At 43.6% G+C, this 20,482-nt stretch overlaps 1 protein-coding gene across 5 annotated transcripts in view; it reads right to left on the bottom strand.

Moving 5' to 3' along the window:
- The window catches only part of LOC139389296 (serine/threonine-protein kinase TAO3-like), a 137,777-nt gene that overhangs the window by 55,661 nt on the left and 61,634 nt on the right, over positions 1 to 20,482 (bottom strand). For all 5 annotated transcript variants that reach the window (XM_071135896.1, XM_071135895.1, XM_071135899.1 and 2 more), the window contains one exon: positions 4,718 to 4,954. In XM_071135896.1, the coding sequence (XP_070991997.1) occupies positions 4,718 to 4,849 (132 nt within the window). In that variant the 5' untranslated portion in view covers positions 4,850 to 4,954. The remainder of the gene's footprint in view (positions 1 to 4,717; positions 4,955 to 20,482) is intronic.

Below are 20,482 nucleotides of genomic sequence, written 5' to 3' on the forward strand. Positions count from 1 at the left end.
AACAGGCATCTCTATATAAATACACCACAGTGGTATGAATACAGGATATGGGCTCATCTTTTATAGAGCCGTCATCTGTACTAAAACCCACTAGGAACGACCATCATTTGTTAACCAGATTGTGCTGCAGTTCACATTTAGTAAATTACTACTAGTAAGTGAATAGTCCTTGCCAGAGTCAATTCATTTGCAAACCCAAGTGGAGCACTTGACATTCAATTCAATAAGTATCTAAAACATAGACAGCTGGCTAGCATCCAGTTGGAGTCTAAAAGCTGGTACAAATGGGTCAAATTATAGTGATACATCTTTATACAGTTAGAAGCCAGTTTATTAGGTACACCACCCTCATTTTAAAAAATGGTTTGCGCCTAAAGACAGTCACATGACCGTGGCTTGCTACATAAAGCAAGTAGACAGGCAATCAGTAACTGTTTGACTGAAAGTTAAAATGGGAAAAATGAGTGAACTAAGTGACTTTGTGCGTGGTATGATGGTTGGTGCCAGACACACCAGTGCCAGTAGCCTCCTGTGCTTTTCCACAGTGTCTATGATCTACTAAGAATGGAGTGACAAAACAAAAAACATCAAGTCAGCGGCAGTCCTGTGGGACAAAACAGCTGCTTGATGGAGGTTGAAGGAGAATGGGAAGAATCGTGCAAGCTAACAGCCACAAACCGGTCAATCACAGCACAGTACAACAGTGGTGTGCAAAACGGCATCTCGGAAACACATTACTCGTCGGTCCTTGTCACGGATGGGCTATTGCACAGGACAACCACACCTGGTTTTATTCATATCAGCTAAAAACAAGAAGAAGCAGCTCCATGGACACATGATCACCAACACTGGACAATTGAAAAGAGGAAAAACATTGCCTGGTGCTTGTTGCGTCATGCTGATGGCAGAGTCAAGATTTGGCATAAGCAGCATGAGTCCATGGCCCCATCCTGCCTGGTGTCAACAATACATGCTGGTCTTGATGGTGTAATGGTGTGGGGAGTGTTTTCCTTGCACAAGTTAGGTCCCTGGATACCATTTGAGCAATGTTTCCACGCCCCAAAGAATTCAGGCTGTTCTGGAGGAAAAAGGGGGTCCGATCAGGTACTAGATGGGTGTACCTAACAAACTGACTGATGACTCTGGGTCAAATGAGAACAAACTGGAAACAGTAATCAACTGTCTCTCTTCATTGACATCTCCACTTAAGGAGTTACTGAACAAATATGAAAGTACAGATTTTAACATCACAGGAAACTCCCTCGAGTTGAGATATGAGCATAGAGGAAACAGGCTGTTCTTCAGCTAGAAGCTAGGTACAGTACTTAACCTGCTGGTGGCCCATCTACACACAGTAAGAACGTCATTACAGTCTCTGCCCCTCGGCATGGCTGAATTTTAGAGAACATTTTAGAGGCCCCCCTCTTGGCGGTGTAGAGAAATATTTGAATTTAAGCCAAATTCCTGCAATTCTACACATTTCTCCATGGAGCTGAGAGAAATGTTTGCAGTTTTAAAGATAATTTCCTGTGCATTTTGCCATGGCTAATGCTGTTATTTTTCTCAAACATTAGATTAAATGACACTACCGTTCAAAAGTTTGGGGTCACTTACAAATGTCCTTGTTTTGAAAGAAAAGCAATTTTTTTTGTCCATTAAAATAACATCAAATTGATCAAAATTACAGTGTAGACATTATTAATGTTGTAAATGACTATTGTAGCTGGAAACTGCAGATTTGTTTATGGAATATCTACTATTTAATAAAGCTGCCAGTTGAGGACTTTCTCAAACTAGACACTAATGTACTTGTCCTCTTGCTCAGTTGTGCACCGGGGCCTCTCACTCCTCTTTCTATTCTGGTTAGAGACAGTTTGCACTGTTCTGTGAAGGGATTAGTACACAGCGTTGTACGAGATCTTCCGTTTCTTGGCAATTTCTCGCATGGAATAGCCTTCATTTCTCACAACAGAATAGACTGAAGAGTTTCAGAAGAAAGTCCTTTGTTTCTGGCCATTTTGAGCCTGTAATCGAACCAACAAATGCTGATGCTCCAGATACTCAACTAGTCTAAAGAAGACCAGTTTTATTGCTTCTTTAATCAGACAACAGTTTTCAGCTGTGCTAACATAAATGCAAAAGGTTTTTCTAATGATCAATTAGCTTTTTAAAATGATAAACTTGGATTAGCTAACACAACGTGCCATTGTAACACAGGAGAGATGGTTGCTGATAATGGGCCTCTGTACGCCTATGTAGAAATTTCATAAAAAATCTGCCGTTTCCAGCTACAATAGTCGTTTATAACATTAACATTGTCTACACTGTATAGCCGGGTAGCCTAGTGGTTAGAGCGTTGGACTAGTAACCGGAAGGTTGCAAGTTCAAATCCCCGAGCTGAGAAGGTACAAATCTGTTGTTCTGCCCCTGAACAGGCAGTTAACCTGTTAACCCCACTGTTCCTAGGCCATCATTGAAAATAAAAATGTGTTCTTAACTGACTTGCCTAGTTAAATAAAGGTACAATTTTTAAAAAATTAATGGACCAGCTAAAAACTTGTTTTTATTTAAAAAACAAGGACATTTCTAAGTGACCCCAAACTTTTGAACGGTAGTGTATATACTGCTATATTCATTGTTTTTGGACTTTGCAATTCTCCTTGACTGTCTAGCTCTTATTTTGGTGATTGTTAGTTCTCATAGATTTTCTACATACAGTGCCTTTGGAAAGTATTCAGACCCCTTGACTTTTCCACATGTTGTTAAGTTACAGCTTTATTCTTAACTGGATTATTTTTTTTAAATAGTCAGCAATCTACACAGAATATACCCCATAATATTTAAACTCCCCAAATACAGGTGTGCCAAGCTTTAGCATCATATCCAAGAAGACTGCCAAATGTGCTTCAACAAAGTACTGAGTAAATGGTCTGAAAACGTACGTAAATGTGATATTTACGTTTTTAATTTTTAATAAATTAGCAAAAACAGTTTTTGCTTTGTCTTTATGGGGTATTGTGTGTAGATTGATGAGGATTTTTTTAAATCCATTTTAGAATAAGACTAATGTAACAAAAACGTGGAACAGGTCAAGGGGTCTGAATATCTGTTTTAAGACATTGAAGTTAATAAACTAAATAAATAATAAACTATTATTGTGGATCACAGGCAGCTGGGTAGAGAAGTGTGTCAATGACCACAATAAAGGCCCAAGGATTTCATCATAGCCAGCCATATCAGCTAGACAGACTGACCAACTCATCCTCACGCAGTGGGGTTTGGTGACATGGTACTTTTGCCATAAAAATGTAATTACTAGAACAGGATAAAAAAATATATTTAGACTACGGCAATTTGACTGGAACACTTAAAAGGGTTAATCTGGGATTGACACATGTATTTCTGGACTTTTAAATGAATGATACATAGCCATTGACCTCTGTTGTTTTTCAAATCTCAGATTGCCGCTTTAAAATAACAGTACATTGTTGTAATTCTATTTCTGTAGCCTTGTCTGGTCGATGACTGGACTCAGAAGAGCAGTAATGCTTGCCAACCCAGGTCCAGTAAAATATCCTGCACTACTATCAAAAGAACAGTGTCAAGGGGGACAATAAAAAAGCACCAGGACTCTATAGTAAGCCATATCAGCCAGACTGCTAGGCTGACATTGAGTCCTGTAGCCCTGTGTGAAAATGACTGGATTCTATGTAGTAGTAATGGCCTACTATCTATCCACCCATCCATCGGCAGATGTCCTCGCCACATAACCCACAAAACAGCTGTCTTAGAAGGAAAGACTTCAGAGTATGCCTTTTCTCCACCAGCCTTGAATCTGGAGAGGCTGAGGGAGGGGAGGATAGGAGAGGAGAGGGATGCGAAGGAGGTGAATGGAGGAGGAGTTGGATGAGGAGAGGTGAATGGAGGGTTGAGAAGAGAAAAGGGAGGAGAGGGGTAGAGGGAAGGGAGGAGAGGGGTAGATGGAAGGGAGGAGAGGATTAGAGGGGAGGAGAGGGGTAGAGGGAAGGGAGGAGAGAGAAGGGAGGAGAGGGGTAGAGAGAAGGGAGGAGAGGGGTAGAGGGAAGGGGGTAGAGAGAAGGGAGGAGAGGGAAAGAGGGAAGGGGGAGAGAGAAGGGAGGAGAGGGGTAGAAGGAAGGGTGTAGAGAGAAGGGAGGAGCAGGATAGAGAGAAGGGAGGAGAGGGGTAGAGGGAAGGGAGGAGAGAAGGGAGGAGAGGTATAGAGGGAAGGGGGTAGAGAGAAGGGAGGAGAGGGGTAGAGGGAAGGGATGAGGATGAGGATGAGGAGGAGAAGGATGGAGGGATTGGTGCTGGCAGACTTGTCCTCTCTCTCCCGGCGTTGCTTTAGAATCAAAGGCTTTGTGTCATTAGTGACAACCAGATAAAGAAACGCAGCATAGAAACTTAACGGAAATGGCAGCAGAGAGTTAATATCAGACAACCTTGAGAAAGTGTGTGATCTTGTCCCTGGACTCTGACATAGCCACAGACTAACATCAACCACAAAATGAATAGAGTATACTCTAGCCATGCCAGCTAGTTCTGTGTAATAGTAGAGCCAATGCTACTCTTTCAAGAGTATAACCCCTACTATTACTTTATCACTACTAGCCTCCTAACTGGAGCGGCACTAGAGCTAAGTTGATGTGCACGTCTCCCCACCCAGAACCTGTATACGTCAGGATCTCAGTTCACATACAAAGTAGACGGCCCCGAAGCTGCCATGGCCGATCTCGTGGAGGTCACAGAAGACTTCCTCTGGGTCATCTTTAAAGAAGAGGTCGGCCTGTTCCGGGTCCTTTGGCACACCCTTCCGCGTGGACGAGGGCATGGTGGGTGGGCGGGTGGGTGCTAGACGGTACCGTGGTTACCGCGGTGTTCCACCTCACTGCAGCTCCTCCTCCTCATCCACGCGCCCCGCATTCACCATAGCAACCTGGACGGAACACAAAGGTACACGTTTGAGAGGGAGTAAGGCCAACACACAACAAAGAGCTGACATGTAGTGTATCAGTTTGGTGTATTCATATGATCTCTTCACAACATGACTTGTCAACTAAATGGACAATAGAGCGTTTCGAGATGACATTTACCAACCAGGACCTACAGGATAAACATGCAGAAACATACACACAGTTCAAAACACCTGATTCGGTACCAACCCCTGTCTACAACCGTATCCTACTCATCACCATTTAACGTATGTGCGTTGGTCACGTGAACAGTTGGCAGGGTAGAGGAAAGGGGAGGAGACGGTCATGCTCACTATCTCGTCCTGCTGTTCAACCATGCAGAAAATCACTCTCTCACACACACACACACACACACGGACACACACACACACACACACACACACACGGACACACACACACGGACACGGACACGGACACACACGCACACACGGACACACGGACACACACACGGACACACACACACACACACACACACACACGGACACACACACGGACACACACGCACACACACGGACACACACACACACACGGACACACACGGACACACACACACACACGGACACACACACACACGGACACACACGGACACACACACGGACACACGGACACACACGCACACACACGGACACACACACACACGGACACACACGGACACACACAGAGGACAGCTGCAGCCGCTCGCTGTGAGTCATTGGTGCATCACTTCCACACACAAACACACAGAGAGAGAAATAGAGAGGGCCACGTGATCACACACACACGTAGGCCTGGGAGATATACTGTTTATACCGGAGTATTTCCAAATACTGACCATATGATTTCCAATACCGTAAAAAATATTAAATATAGATATATAGTATTTTTAGTATTTTTTTAGTGATGGGAATAAGTAATGAGGAGGCTGCCTGAGTCCATGCTACGATACTGCTTATAAACTAGAACTATAAGACATCTAAGATGTATCAAATGATATCCAGTTCAGGGCTCTAGCTATGCATTAAATGGTTTGGTAACTTTCTAGCTACAATGCCTTGCAAAAGTATTCACCCACCTCTGCGTTTTCCCTATTTTGTTGCATTACAACCTGTAATTTAATTGGATTTTATTTGGATTTCATGTAATGGACATACACAAAATCAAGTTTTCTGTTTTTTTGTCTTATTTCTTTGTCTTATTTTTTGCATCTTCAAATTGCTAGGCATGTTGTTTATAACAAATTATACAACCCCCCCAAAAATAAATTTTAATTCCGGGCAACAAAATAGGAAAAATGCCAAAGGGGGTATTTACTGTTGCAAGCCACTGTAAGTGGCTAGATGTCAAGATAAAGCTTTTTGGTTACAGCCGAGACATTCAATCCCCTTCTGGATCAAGATTCCCGTTGCCTAAATTGTTTAGTGCGTAGAAAAAAGTGCACACTGAAAAAAATATATAAACGCAACATATAAAGTGTTCCCATGTTCCATGAGCTGAAATAAAATACCAGAATTTTTCACAAAAAGCTTACTTCTCTCAAATGTTGTGCACAAACTTGTTTACATCCCTGTAAGCGAGCGTTTCTGCTTGCCAATATAATCCATCCACCTGACAGGTGTGGCACATCAAGAAGCTGATTAATCAGAATGTATCATTCCATAGGTGCACCTTGTGCGGGGGACAATAAAGGCCACTAAAATGTGCTGTTTTGTCACAACATGATGACACAGATGTCTCAAGTTGAGGGAGCGTGCAATTGGCATGCTGATTGCAGGAATGTCCACCAGAGTTGTTGCCAGAGAATTTAAACTACCATAAGGTGCTTCCAACATTGTTTTAGAGAATTTGGCAGTATGTCCAACCGGCCTCACAACCGCAGACAATGTGTAAGGCGTTGTGTGGGCGAGCGGTTTGCTTATGTCAGCATTGTGAACAGAGTGCCCCATGGTGGCAGTGGGGTTATGGTATGGCCAGTTATAAGCTACAGACAATGAACACAATTGCATTTTATCAATGGCAATTTGAATGCACAGAGATACTGTGACGAGATCCTGAGGCCCATTGTCATGCCATTCATCCGCCGGCCTCACCTCATGTTTCAGCATGATAATTCACGGCCCCATGTCACAAGGATCTGTACACAATTCCTAGAAGCTGAAAATGTCCCAGTTCTTCCATGGCCTGCATACTCACCAGATGTCACCCATTGAGCATGTTTGGGATGTGTATGACAGCGTGTTCCAGTTCCCACCAATATCCAGCAACTTTGCACAGCCATTGAAGAGGAGTGGGAAAACATTCCACGTCACAATCAACAGCCTAATCAACTTTATGCATGAGACAAAAGGTGGTCACACCAGATACTGAATGGTTCACGCCCCTACTTTTTTTTTTTAAAGGTACACTACATGACCAAATGTATGTAAACACCTGCTCATCAAACATCCGATTCCAAAATTATGAGCATCATTATGGAGTTGGTCCCCCCTTTGCTGCTATAACAGACTCCACTCTTCTGGGAAGGCTTTCCACTAGATGTTGGAACATTGCTGAGGGGACTTGCTTCCTTTCAGCCACAAGAGCATTAGTGAGGTCAGGCACTGATGTTGGGCGATTAGGCCTGGCTCGCAGTCAGCATTCCAATTCATCCCGAAGGTTTTCGATGGGGTTGAGGTCAGGGCTCTGTGCAGGCCTGTCAAGTTCTTACACACCGATCGGCAAAACATTCCTGTATGGACCTCGCTTTTTGCACAAGGGCATTGTCATACTGAAACAGGAAATGGCCTTCCCCAAACTGTTGCCACAAAGTTGGAAGCCCAGAATCGTCTAGAATGTATGCTGTAGCGTTAAGAGGCCTAGCCCGAACTATGAAAAATAGCCCTTGATCATTATTCCTCCTCCACCAAATCTGACAGTTGGCAGTATGCATTGGGGCAGGTAGCATTCTCATGGTTTCTGTCAAATCCAGGTGAAGTGTGATTCATTACTCCAGAGTCCAATGGCGGCGTTTCCAAACCCACTTCATGAATCTCCAGACAAACAGTTGTTGTGCTGACGTTGCTTCCAGAGGCAGTTTGGAACTCGGTAGTGAGTTGGAAGACAGACCGTTTCTGCGCCCATCAGCACTCGGTGGTCCCGTTCTGTGATCTTGTGTAGCCTACAACCTCGCGGCTGAGCTGCTGTTGCTCCTAGACGTTTCCACTTCACAATAAAATTACTTACAATTTACCGGGGCAGTGCTAGCAGGGCAGTTTACCGGGGCAGTTTACCGGGGCAGTTTACCGGGGCAGTTTACCGGGGCAGTTTACCGGGGCAGTTTACCGGGGCAGTGCTAGCAGGGCAGTTTACCGGGGCAGTTTACCGGGGCAGTTTACCGGGGCAGTTTACCGGGGCAGTGCTAGCAGGGCAGTTTACCGGGGCAGTTTACCGGGGCAGTGCTAGCAGGGCAGGAATTTGATATACTGACTTGCTGGAAAGGTGGCATCCTATGACAGTGCCATGTTGAAAGTCACTGAGCTCTTCAGTAAGCCCATTCTACATCCTATGACAGTGCCATGTTGAAAGTCACTGAGCTCTTCAGTAAGCCCATTCTACATCCTATGACAGTGCCATGTTGAAAGTCACTGAGCTCTTCAGTAAGCCCATTCTACTGCCAATGTTTGTCTATTGAGTTTGCATGGTTGTGTGCCTGATTTTATACACCTGTCAGCAATGTGTGTGGCTGAAATAGGCTAATCCACTCATTTGAAGGGTGTACACATACTTGTGTATATACAGTGTATCTGTAATCAACAGATGCATATCTGTATTCCCAGTCATGTGAAATCCATAGATTAGGGCCTAATTAATTAATTTATAATTGCCTGATTTCCTTATATGAACTCTGGCAAATCCTTGAAATTGTTGCTTTTATATTTTTTGTTCAGTATACATAGCGCCCCTTCGGTATGGTACAGAAACACTATGAACATCTCCATACCGCTCAACCCTACACACACAGCGAGTGTAGCCAGGCAGAGAGAGTCACAGACAATGATCATCATCATAATTCTCATGAGCTTCATCTTAGAGGTATTCATTGTTTTCAGATACAATGTGTCATATCAAACAATCTACTGTTCAAAAAGGCATAGCCATATTTGTTCCTTTTTCACATGAAAGGCATGGAATGACACGGATTATGTAGAACCTTCAGAACAATGGTGTGTTCCGTGTGGTACATGCAGACTTGGCTTCCTGCCTGACTTCTTATCTAGCTCTACAATGACATAGACAGTTCATGATGTTCTCATGCTAACTAACTGTAGTGTGGTTGAGGTATTTCTCCTGAGCCGCAGCAGACCCTCTCTGAGCTGGTTACCACACCTCAGACGACACTGACTATTTGGTAGGAAACGGTGTGAATAATGGATGACAAGCCTGGTTACAGGGGTTCTAATGTGTAAGCTACAATACTGTACATTGTGTTGTACTCTTGGTATTCCATCATTGTGTTTAACTAAAGTTCAGTTCTCACACACATTATCATTGCTACGTAATACCCGTGATAAACATCGGTTGAAACATAAAAAAAACAAACATGAATTGGTTCCACCATTGATGTTAGTAATGGGTGAACTACTGCCAATTTATCACAGTTCAGGGTCAAGATTCATCACAGTTCAGGGTCAAGATTTCTCCATGTGTTCTGGATGCCATGTCTTTGGCTGGACTGGAGAAAATTATAGACACAGAACAATAAATACACCCACCCGTAAGCTATAGATAAACTACAAGCCTTCATTGACCCTTCCGACGTATGCCAACAGGGAAAACACAGTGTGTGTGTGTGTGTAAGCCATGTTTTGTTTCCATTTACCCCAAATCCATATAAAGCATTTCAAGTGTGTGTGTGTATGTGTGTGTGTGTGTGTGTGTCTCCCTCTTCATTGCATCATCCCAGTCTATCTCCACTCCCCACCCCCCCCCCCCCACACCACTCAATCTGAATACACAGTTTACACCAGATAAAAGAACAGAGAGAGAGAGGGGGGGAGAAGAGAATAGAGGTTGAGTGAGAGAGATGAGAAAGAGAACAGAGAAATTAAGAGAATAAAGAGATGAACACAGAGAGAGATGGGTCAGAGATAGATAGAAGGATAGAGGGTCGGAGATAGATAGAAGGATAGAGGGTCGGAGATAGATAGAAGGATAGAGGGTCGGAGATAGATAGAAGGATAGAGGGTCAGAGATAGATAGAAGGATAGAGGGTCGGAGATAGATAGAAGGATAGAGGGTCAGAGATAGATAGAAGGATAGAGGGTCGGAGATAGATAGAAGGATAGAGGGTCGGAGATAGATAGAAGGATAGAGGGTCAGAGATAGATAGAAGGTCGGAGATAGATAGAAGGATGGAGGGTCGGAGATAGATAGAAGGATGGAGGGTCGGAGATAGATAGAAGGATGGAGGGTCGGAGATAGAGATTTGCTTCCAAACACCCAGCACGCCCTAGACCTTCTGTCTGAGGACCAACTAGGTTCACCTAGCCACATAATAATACAAACAGGCACAAATGACCTGAGAGCACAGCAGGAAAGGGTGGCCACAGCACTGAAGGGAGAGATTGAAAAGCTTCTTCTACTTCCCCCAACGCACAAGTGGTTTTCTCCACCCTGCTACCACGAAAAGACTTCCACCCTGCCACAATACAGCAGGTAATTTATTTTTTAATTTATACCTATATCTAACTAGGCAAGCCAGTTAAGAACACATTCTTATTTTCAATGACGGCCTAGGAACGGTGGGTTAACTGCCTCGTTCAGGGGCAGAACGACAGATTTTCACCTTGTCATAATCACTAGTTAACTACACATGGTTGATGATATTAATAGATATTATCTAGCGTGTCCTGCGTTGCATATAATCTGACTGAGCATACAAGCATACAAATATCTAAGTATCTGACTGAGCGGTGGTAGGCAGAAGCAGGCGCGTAAACATTCATTCAAACAGCACTTTCGTGCGTTTTGCCAGCAGCGTCAAGCATTGCGCTGTTTATGACTTCAAGCCTATCAACTCCTGAGATGAGGCTGGTGTAACCGAAGTGAAATGGCTAGCTAGTTAGCGCGCACTAATAGCGGTTCAAACGTCACTCGCTCTGAGCCTTCTAGTAGTTGTTCCCCTTTCTCTGCATGGGTAACGCTGCTTCGATGGTGGCTGTTGTCGTTGTGTTGCTGGTTCGAGCCCAGGGAGGAGCAAGGAGAGGGACGGAAGCTATACTGTTACACTGGCAATACTAAAGTGCCTATAAGAACATCCAATAGTCAAAGGTTAATGAAATACAAATGGTATAGAGGGAAATAGTCCTATAATTCCTATAATAACTACAACCTAAAACTTCTTACCTGGGAATATTGAAGACTCATGTTAAAAGGAACCACCAGCTTTCATATGTTCTCATGTTCTGAGCAAGGAACTGAAACGTTTCTTACACGGCACATATTGCGCTTTTACTTTCTTCTCCAACACTTTGTTTTTGGATTATTTAAACCAAATTGAACATGTTTCATTATTTCCTTGAGGCTAAATTGATTTTATTGATGTATTATATTAAGTTAAAAATAATAAACAAATAAAAGAAATCGCCCGATTAATCGGTATCGTCTTTTTTGGTCCTCCAATAATCGGTATCGGTATTGAAAAATCATAATCGGTCGACCTCTAATACAGACCACAGCACCCCCAGCCACATCCACACGCCCACCCCAACCAATCAACACCCCCCCACGTAAACCATGCCCACACCCCATTTAGGCCCCCTCAGATCAGACCTATGCCCCTCCTGCCCACCCCATCCCCTGCAAAGAGGGCCTCAACATGGAAGTCACACATACGCCCAGGCAGTGAGCGGGCAAACAGGCCCAACCCCCACTCTCACACTCGCCCAAGCCAATGGCATGTACCAGATGCTCAGCAGGCTCTGCTCACACTTGCTGGCCTGAGGCCAAACCACACGACCAACAACATTGGACACTTCATGCAACACAAAGCCTTCACTATATCATCCTGGAATATCCAAAGCCTGAGGTCATCTGCCTTTGGCCTAAAGAGCAGGAACCTGGACTTCACCAAAGAAATCGGTAATACAGACATTGTCATCCTGCAAGAAACCTGGTATAGAGGAGACGGACCCACTGGTTGCCCTCTAGGTTACAGAGAGCTGGTTGTCCCATCCACCAAACTACCAGGTGTGAAACAGGGAAGGGACTCAGGGGGTATGCTAATTTGGTATAGAGCAGACTTAACTCACGCCATTAAATTAATCAAAACAGGAACATTTTACATTTGGCTAGAAATTCAAAAGGAAATGATCTTAACAGAGAAACATGTCCTCCTGTGTGCTACCTATAACCCCCCACTAGAATCCCCATACTTTAATGAAGACAGCTTCTCCATCCTGGAGGGGGAAATCAATCCTTTCCAGGCCCAGGGACATGTACTAGTCTGTGGCGACCTAAATGCCAGAACCGGACAAGAACCTGACACCTTCAGCACACAGGGGGACAAACACCTGCCTGGAGATGACAGTATTCCCTCCCCCATATGACCCCTAGGCACAACTATGACAACATAACCAACAAAAACGGGTCACAACTCCTGCAGCTCTGTCGCACTCTGGGTATGTACATTGTCAAGGTACACCTATAGCTCATCTCTTGGCAGTAGTACTGTAGACTACTTTTGTGACTAGGGGGCAGTATTTTCATTTTTGGAAAAATAACATACCCAAAGTAAACATGATATTTTGTTCGGACAAGATGCTAGAATATGCATATAATAAGATATAAGATTACTTTTTCTACGTATTCCCCAAGGTGTCTACAGCATTGTGACGTAGTTTTACGCATTTATGTTGAAGAATACCCATAAGCGGCTACATTGTGTAAGTGGTCACCTGATGGCTCTCAGAGTGACTCTCGCGTAAAATACAGAGGTAGCCATTATTCCAATCGGTCCTACTGAAAAACCAATTGTCCCGGTGGATATATTACCGAATAGATAATTGAAAAACACCTTGAGGATTGATTATAAACAATGTATGCCATGTTTCTGTCGATATTATGGAGCTAATTTTGAATATTTTTCGGCGTTTTTCGTGACCGTAATTTCCGGTCGATTTCTCAGCCAAACGTGAAGAACAAACGGAGCTATTTCGCCTACAAAAATAATATTTTTGGAAAAAAGGAACATTGGCTATCTAACTGGGAGTCTCGTGAGTGAAAACATCCGAAGCTCATCAAAGGTAAACAATTTAATTTGATTGCTTTTCTGATTTCCGTGACCAAGTTACCTGCTGCTAGCTGGACAAAATGCTATGCTAGGCTATCGATAAACTTACACAAATGCTTGTCTTGCTTTGGCTGTAAAGCATATTTTGAAAATCTGAGATGACAGGGTGATTAACAAAAGGCTAAGCTGTGTCTTAGTATATTTCACTTGTGATTTTCATGAATAGGAATATTTTCTAGTAATATTTATGTCCGTTGCGTTATGCTAATTAGCGTCAGTCGATGATTACGCTCCCGGATCCGGGATGGGGAGTCACTAGAGGTTAATTAATCACTGACCTCAACCCAGTCTCTCTCAGAGCGTTCACAGTCAGCCCACTGACACCCCTATCAGACCACAGCAAAATCACAATCTACTTGAACAGAGCAATACTCAATCATGAGGCATCAAAGCCAAAGGAACTGAGTAACATTAAGAAATGCTATAGACGGAAGGAATGCAGTTTGGAAACCTACCAAAAAATAATTATGCAACAACAAATTCAATCCCTTTTAGACAATTTCCTGGGCAAGGGATAGATAGAAGGATAGAGGGTCGGGGATAGATAGAAGGATAGAGGGATAGAGAATAGGGGACAGATATATAGAAGGATAGAGGATAGAGGGTCAGAGATAGATATATAGAAGGATAGTGGGTCAGAGATAGATATATAGAAGGATAGTGGGTCAGAGATAGATAGAAGGATTGAGGATAGGGGACAGATATATAGAAGGATAGCGGGTCAGAGATAGATAGAAGGATAGAGGGTTGGGATAGATAGAAAGAAGGTTGGAGATAGAAAGAAGGATAGAGGGTTGGGATAGATAGAAAGAAGGTTGGAGATAGAAAGAAGGATAGAGGGTTGGGATAGATAGATAGAAAGAAGGTTGGAGATAGAAAGAAGGATAGAGGGTTGGGATAGATAGAAGGATAGAGGTCAGGGATAGATAGAAGGATAGAGGGTCAGGGATAGAAGGATAGCGGGTCGGCGATAGATAGAAGGATAGAGGGTTGGGATAGATAGAAAGAAGGTTGGAGATAGAAAGAAGGATAGAGGGTTGGGATAGATAGAAAGAAGGTTGGAGATAGAAAGAATGATAGAGGGTTGGGATAGATAGATAGAAAGAAGGTTGGAGATAGAAAGAAGGATAGAGGGTTGGGATAGATAGAAAGAAGGTTGGAGGTAGAAAGAAGGATAGAGGGTTGGGATAGATAGAAAGAAGGTTGGAGATAGAAAGAAGGATAGAGGGTTGGGATAGATAGAAGGATAGAGGGTTGGAGATAGAAAGAAGGATAGAGGGTTGGGGATAGATAGAAGGATAGAGGGTTGGGATAGATAGAAAGAAGGTTGGAGATAGAAAGAAGGATATAGGGTTGGGATAGATAGAAAGAAGGTTGGAGATAGAAAGAAGGATAGAGGGTTGGGATAGATAGAAGGATAGAGGTCAGGGATAGATAGAAGGATAGAGGGTCAGGGATAGAAGGATAGCGGGTCGGCGATAGATAGAAGGATAGAGGGTTGGGATAGATAGAAAGAAGGTTGGAGATAGAAAGAAGGATAGAGGGTTGGGATAGATAGAAAGAAGGTTGGAGATAGAAAGAAGGATAGAGGGTTGGGATAGATAGAAAGAAGGTTGGAGGTAGAAAGAAGGATAGAGGGTTGGGATAGATAGAAAGAAGGTTGGAGATAGAAAGAAGGATAGAGGGTTGGGATAGATAGAATGATAGAGGGTTGGGATAGATAGAAGGATAGAGGGTTGGAGATAGAAAGAAGGATAGAGGGTTGGGGATAGATAGAAAGAAGGTTAGAGATAGAAAGAAGGATAGAGGAGAGGGTCGGAGATAAAAATGGAGCAAATGAAGAGGTCACATGGCCTCTCTAGGGGCCCTTTGCTTCCATCTCTCTTCCCTCTTTTCTTGCCTCCCCCCTGCTCCCCCCTTCAGGAATGTATGATATGATGCAACTAGGCAACAACAGGTTGAAACTGTGCTGTTGGTCCTCACTACCCGCTTACACCATGTGTGTGTGTGCACGCGCATATTGAAATAATTGCAGATCTATCTATGAATGACACTGTGCTGAGGGATGTGATTAGGTACGCGGCTTAGACAGATTAGGGAGTTAGTGCGTGGGTGTGTGTGTGTGTAAATCGAAGCATGTGTGCTCACGTGTGTGTGTGCGCGAGTGAGCATACATACATGCGTCCGTGTGAATGAGTTGAGCGAAGGCACACACGTCCTCACCTTTGCAATTGCACACAAACATACACTCCCATTAAAAATATTGGTAAACAGACATGCTCTCACATATCCTCTTGCCCAAATACACACATTTCACCCACCAATATGGTGGATTCTCACGCTGTGGGCTCCCTGAGGCCACTGCACTGCCATTACTAATTCATCTTCAAACGTGATGCTATGAAAGAAGACCATCAGGCTGCTGAATATTACATTCTACAGCTCTGCTCTGATACACACACGCGGAAACGTCTTCACGGGACCAAAAGGGTCCAAAATGGACCTGGGGCTTGATATGCATACATTGTTTTAAATGGAGACCCATATAGACCTGGTCAGAGTCAGACCGATCCGAGTGAGGGAAGCAGCAGAAAAGTAATTTTTTAAGCGACTTTACTAACCAGAGCTGATAAAGAGCGAGAGAAGAGATTGAGAGGCAGAGAGAGAGAGAGAGAGAGAGAGAGAGAGAGAGATAGAAGAGAGAGGTGCCGCTCTAGCAGGCGGGGGAGGGGCAGTACTGGGAGAGAGAGACACGGAGAGCAGGGAAGAGGGAGGGAGAGACCACAACCAACCAACAAGCCAACTCTCGCTAGTAGACCAAGAGATGCTAGAACTAGGTTATTTATCGTCCACTATGATAGATGCTATAACTAGGTTATTTATCATCCACTATGACAGATGCTATAGCTAGGTTATTTATCATCCACTATGATAGATGCTATAGCTGGGTTATTTATCATCCATTATGATAGATGCTATAGCTAGGTTATTTATCATCCACTATGATAGATGCTATAGCTAGGTTATTTATCATCCATTATGATAGATGCTATAGCTAGGTTATTTATCATCCACTATGACAGATGCATGAAGACCTCTAACAAGCAGCACAGGGGTCAATGAACCCCTGATCAACTGAGTCAGCCCAGCATGAGAGTCACCCACTAGTGCTCGCTGCCCGCACTACAAAGACTCGATGCACGCAAGTACACGCACGCACGCCCGCACGCACGCACGCACGCGAGTCAGACGAGAATTATTTACATGAGACGACCGACAAGGCCCTCATCCCTGTCATTCGCAGGAGAAAAAGACGAAGGTATCAGAGACTGAGGTATCAGGGATGAAGGTCCGGGTGCCTTGTAAGGATCCAATGCCGAGATGGCAATCTACTTTTACCATCGGTCCTATTAGCCAACGTACAATCAATCGATAATAATAACAGACAAACTACGATCACATATATCCTACCAACGTGACATTAAAAACTGCATTATCTTACGTTTCACCGAGTCGTGGCTGACCGACGACATGAATTACATACAGCTGGCGTTAACATTAACTCAAACAGCACTTTCGTGCGTTTTGCCAGCAGCTCTTCGTTGTGCATCCAGCATTGCGCTGTTTATGACTTCAAGCCTATCAACTCCCAAGATGAGGCTGGTGTAACCGATGTGAAATAGCTAGCTAGTTAGCGCGTGCTAATTGTCGTTGTGTTGCTGGTTCGAGCCCATGGAGGAGCAAGGAGAGGGACGGAAGCTATACTGTTACACTGGCAATACTGAAGTGCCTATAAGAACATCCAATAGTCAAAGGTTAATGAAATACAAATGGTATAGAGGGAAATAGTCCTATAATTCCTATAATAACTACAACCTAAAACTTCTTAACTGGGAATATTGAAGACTCATGTTAAAAGGAACCACCAGCTTTCATATGTTCTCATGTTCTGAGCAAGGAACTGAAACGTTAGCTTTCTTACATGGCATATATTGCACTTTTACTTTCTTCTCCAACACTTTGTTTTTGCATTATTTAAACCAAATTGAACATGTTTCATTATTTACTTGAGGCTGAATTGATTTTATTGATGTATTATGTTAAGTTAAATAAGTGTTCATTCAGTATTGTTGTAATTGTCATTATTACAAATAAAAATAAAAAATATATATTTTTAAATCGGCCGGTTAATCGGTATCGGCTCTTATGGTCCTCCAATAATCGGTATCGGCGTTGAAAAATCATAATCGGTCGACCTCTAATCTCTATTGCACTCAACACTGCCATTTCTCACCTGGACAAAAGGAAGACCCATGTGAGATTGCTATTCATTGACTTAAGCTCAGTGATCAACACCATAGTGCCCTCAAAGCTAATCACTAAGCTAAGGACCCTGGGAATAAACAACACCCTCCACAACTGGATCCTGGACTTCCTGACGGGCCGCCCCCAGGTGGAAAGGGTAGGCAACAACACATCTTCCACACTGATCCTCAACACGGGGGCCCCCTCAGGGGTGCATGCTCAGTCCCCTCCTGTACTCCCTGTTCACTCATGACTGCATTGCCAGGAACGCTCCCAACACCATCATCAAGTTTTCTGATGACACAACAGTGACAACGTGATCAAGACAAAGGACAGGATTGTGGACTACAGGAAAAGGAGGATCGAGTACGCCCCCATTCTCATCGAGGGGGCTGCAGTGGAGCAGGTTGTAAGCTTCAATTTCCTTGGTGTCCACATCACCAACAAACTATCATGGTCCAAACACACTAAGACAGTTGTGAAAAAGCCTATTCCACCTGAGGAGACTGAAAAGATTTGTCATGGGTCTTCAGATCCTCAAAAGGTTCTACAGCTGCATCATCGAAAGCATCCTGACTGGTTGCATCACTGCCTGGTATGGCAATTGCTCTGCCTCCTACCATATGGCCCAGTACATCACTGGTGCCTCTATACCATGCGGTGTCAGAGGAAGGCCCAAAAAAATTGTCAAAGACTCCAGCCACCCTAGTCATAGACTGTTACCTACTACATTTTTCCCCCCTTTTCATGGTATCCAATTGGTAGTAGTTACAGTCTTGTCTCTTCGCAGCAACTCCCATAGGGACTCAGGCGAGGCGAAGGTCGAGAGCCTCAGTCAGTGAACTTATTTTGAATTTTCATTTTGTAACGTTTACTTATTTTTATTTTTTTGTTAACACTTAAAAAAATATATGTTTATTATTTTGTCTTTTTTAAATTTAGATTTTTAGAATTTGAATGTTTTTATTATTTTAATTATTTTAAATAATAATTGGCTGTCAGTCAGCATTTCACTATGAGGTTTACACCTGTTGGTTGAGGGCTTGTCAGTCAGCATTTCACTATGAAGTTTACACCTGTTGGTTGAGGGCTTGTCATTCAGCATTTCACTATGATGTTTACACCTGTTGGTTGAGGGCTTGTCAGTCAGCATTTCACTATGAGGTTTACACCTGTTGGTTGAGGGTTTGTCATTCAGCATTTCACTGGAAGGTCTATATTATAGTCCTATAACCTAGCTCACTAGTCAGACAGACCGTTCCTCATCATGATGTAGTCCTATAACCTAGCTCACTACAGTAAGACAGACCGTTCCTCATGACGTAGTCCTTTATAACCTAGCTCACTAGTCAGACAGACCGTTCCTCATTACGTAGTCCTATAACCTAGCTCACTAGTCAGACAGACCGTTCCTCATTACGTAGTCCTATAACCTAGCTCACTACAGTAAGACAGACCATTCCTCATTACGTAGTCCTATAACCTAGCTCACTACAGTAAGACAGACCGTTCCTCATCATGACGTAGTCCTATAACCTAGCTCACTACAGTAAGCCAGACCATTCCTCATTACGTAGTCCTATAACCTAGCTCACTACAGTAAGACAGACCGTTCCTCATGACGTAGTCCTATAACCTAGCTCACTACAGTAAGACAGACCGTTCCTCATCAGAGAGTCACTGCTCCATCACGTGTGCGCCAGCCAGACAGACACAAAGGGACTTTAGAAAAGATTTGCCATTGCCTGCACTCAGCCTCTGCCAAGGCTTGAAACAACATTATCTTTCATCATGCTTGGTCCAGTTGTATTCGATTTTGTGCTATAGCCCAACTGTCGTTTTAGCAGAGGTGGCCAATATCGAATTTCACAATGTTTTATGGGTATATAGTCACAATAGGACAATGGTTGACATCGCTCAAACCTAACCAATACAAATCTGCCAAATTGTGCATAATGTATGGTTGTTGGGAAGGACAGAGGGACAGAGAGAGATAATTAGATAATGATCCTTTCACTTTATATTACTAGCATGATATTACAGAGTAGGATTAGTGCTTTTGATATTACACTGTGGTATTCAATCCCATAGAGAATCACTGCACTTCAGCAAAGCCTTACTAATCAAGACGGAGAGCCTTGGTGCAGTAATAATGCTTCACATCCCCACTGTGGAGTATACGTGTACTATACAGTATTAATAACACACGTTAACACATGGTCATTTCGTCTCATATGGATGTGAATGGGTGATTTGTGTTGATTCAATTGTAATGAACATGAACTATAGGACATAGGAGTATGCCTGTGAGGGGGAATTCAGCAGTAGAGATGAATGTGAGATGTATTCTCTCACCGTGCTGAAACATGGGTTATACGCATGTGCACACGGACAGACACACATACAGTAGAGTTCGGAATCAACCACCCCCTCTTCCCTTCAGTGACCCCCTCCCTCACCCTCCAACACTAAAACCCAGCCCTCCCTCCTACAGTAAAACCCAGCCCTCCCTCCTACAGTAAAACCCAGCACGCCTTCCTACAGTAAAACCCAGCCTTCCCTCCTACAGTAAAACCCAGCCCTCCCTCCTACAGTAAAACCCAGCACTCCCTCCTACAGTAAAACCCAGCCTTCCCTCCTACAATAAAACCCAGCCTTTCCTCCTACAGTAAAACCCAGCCCTCCCTCCTACAGTAAAACCCAGCCCTCCCTCCATCAGTAAAACCCAGCCCTCCCTCCTACAGTAAAACCCAGCCCTCCCTCCTACAGTAAAACCCAGCCTTCCCTCCTACAGTAAAACCCGGCGCTCCCTCATGCAGTAAAACCCAGACTTCCCTCCTACAGTAAAACCCAGCCCTCCCTCCATCCATCCATCTATGTG

Source organism: Oncorhynchus clarkii, chromosome 30 (assembly GCF_045791955.1).
Source record: "Oncorhynchus clarkii lewisi isolate Uvic-CL-2024 chromosome 30, UVic_Ocla_1.0, whole genome shotgun sequence".
Taxonomy (NCBI): domain Eukaryota; kingdom Metazoa; phylum Chordata; class Actinopteri; order Salmoniformes; family Salmonidae; genus Oncorhynchus; species Oncorhynchus clarkii.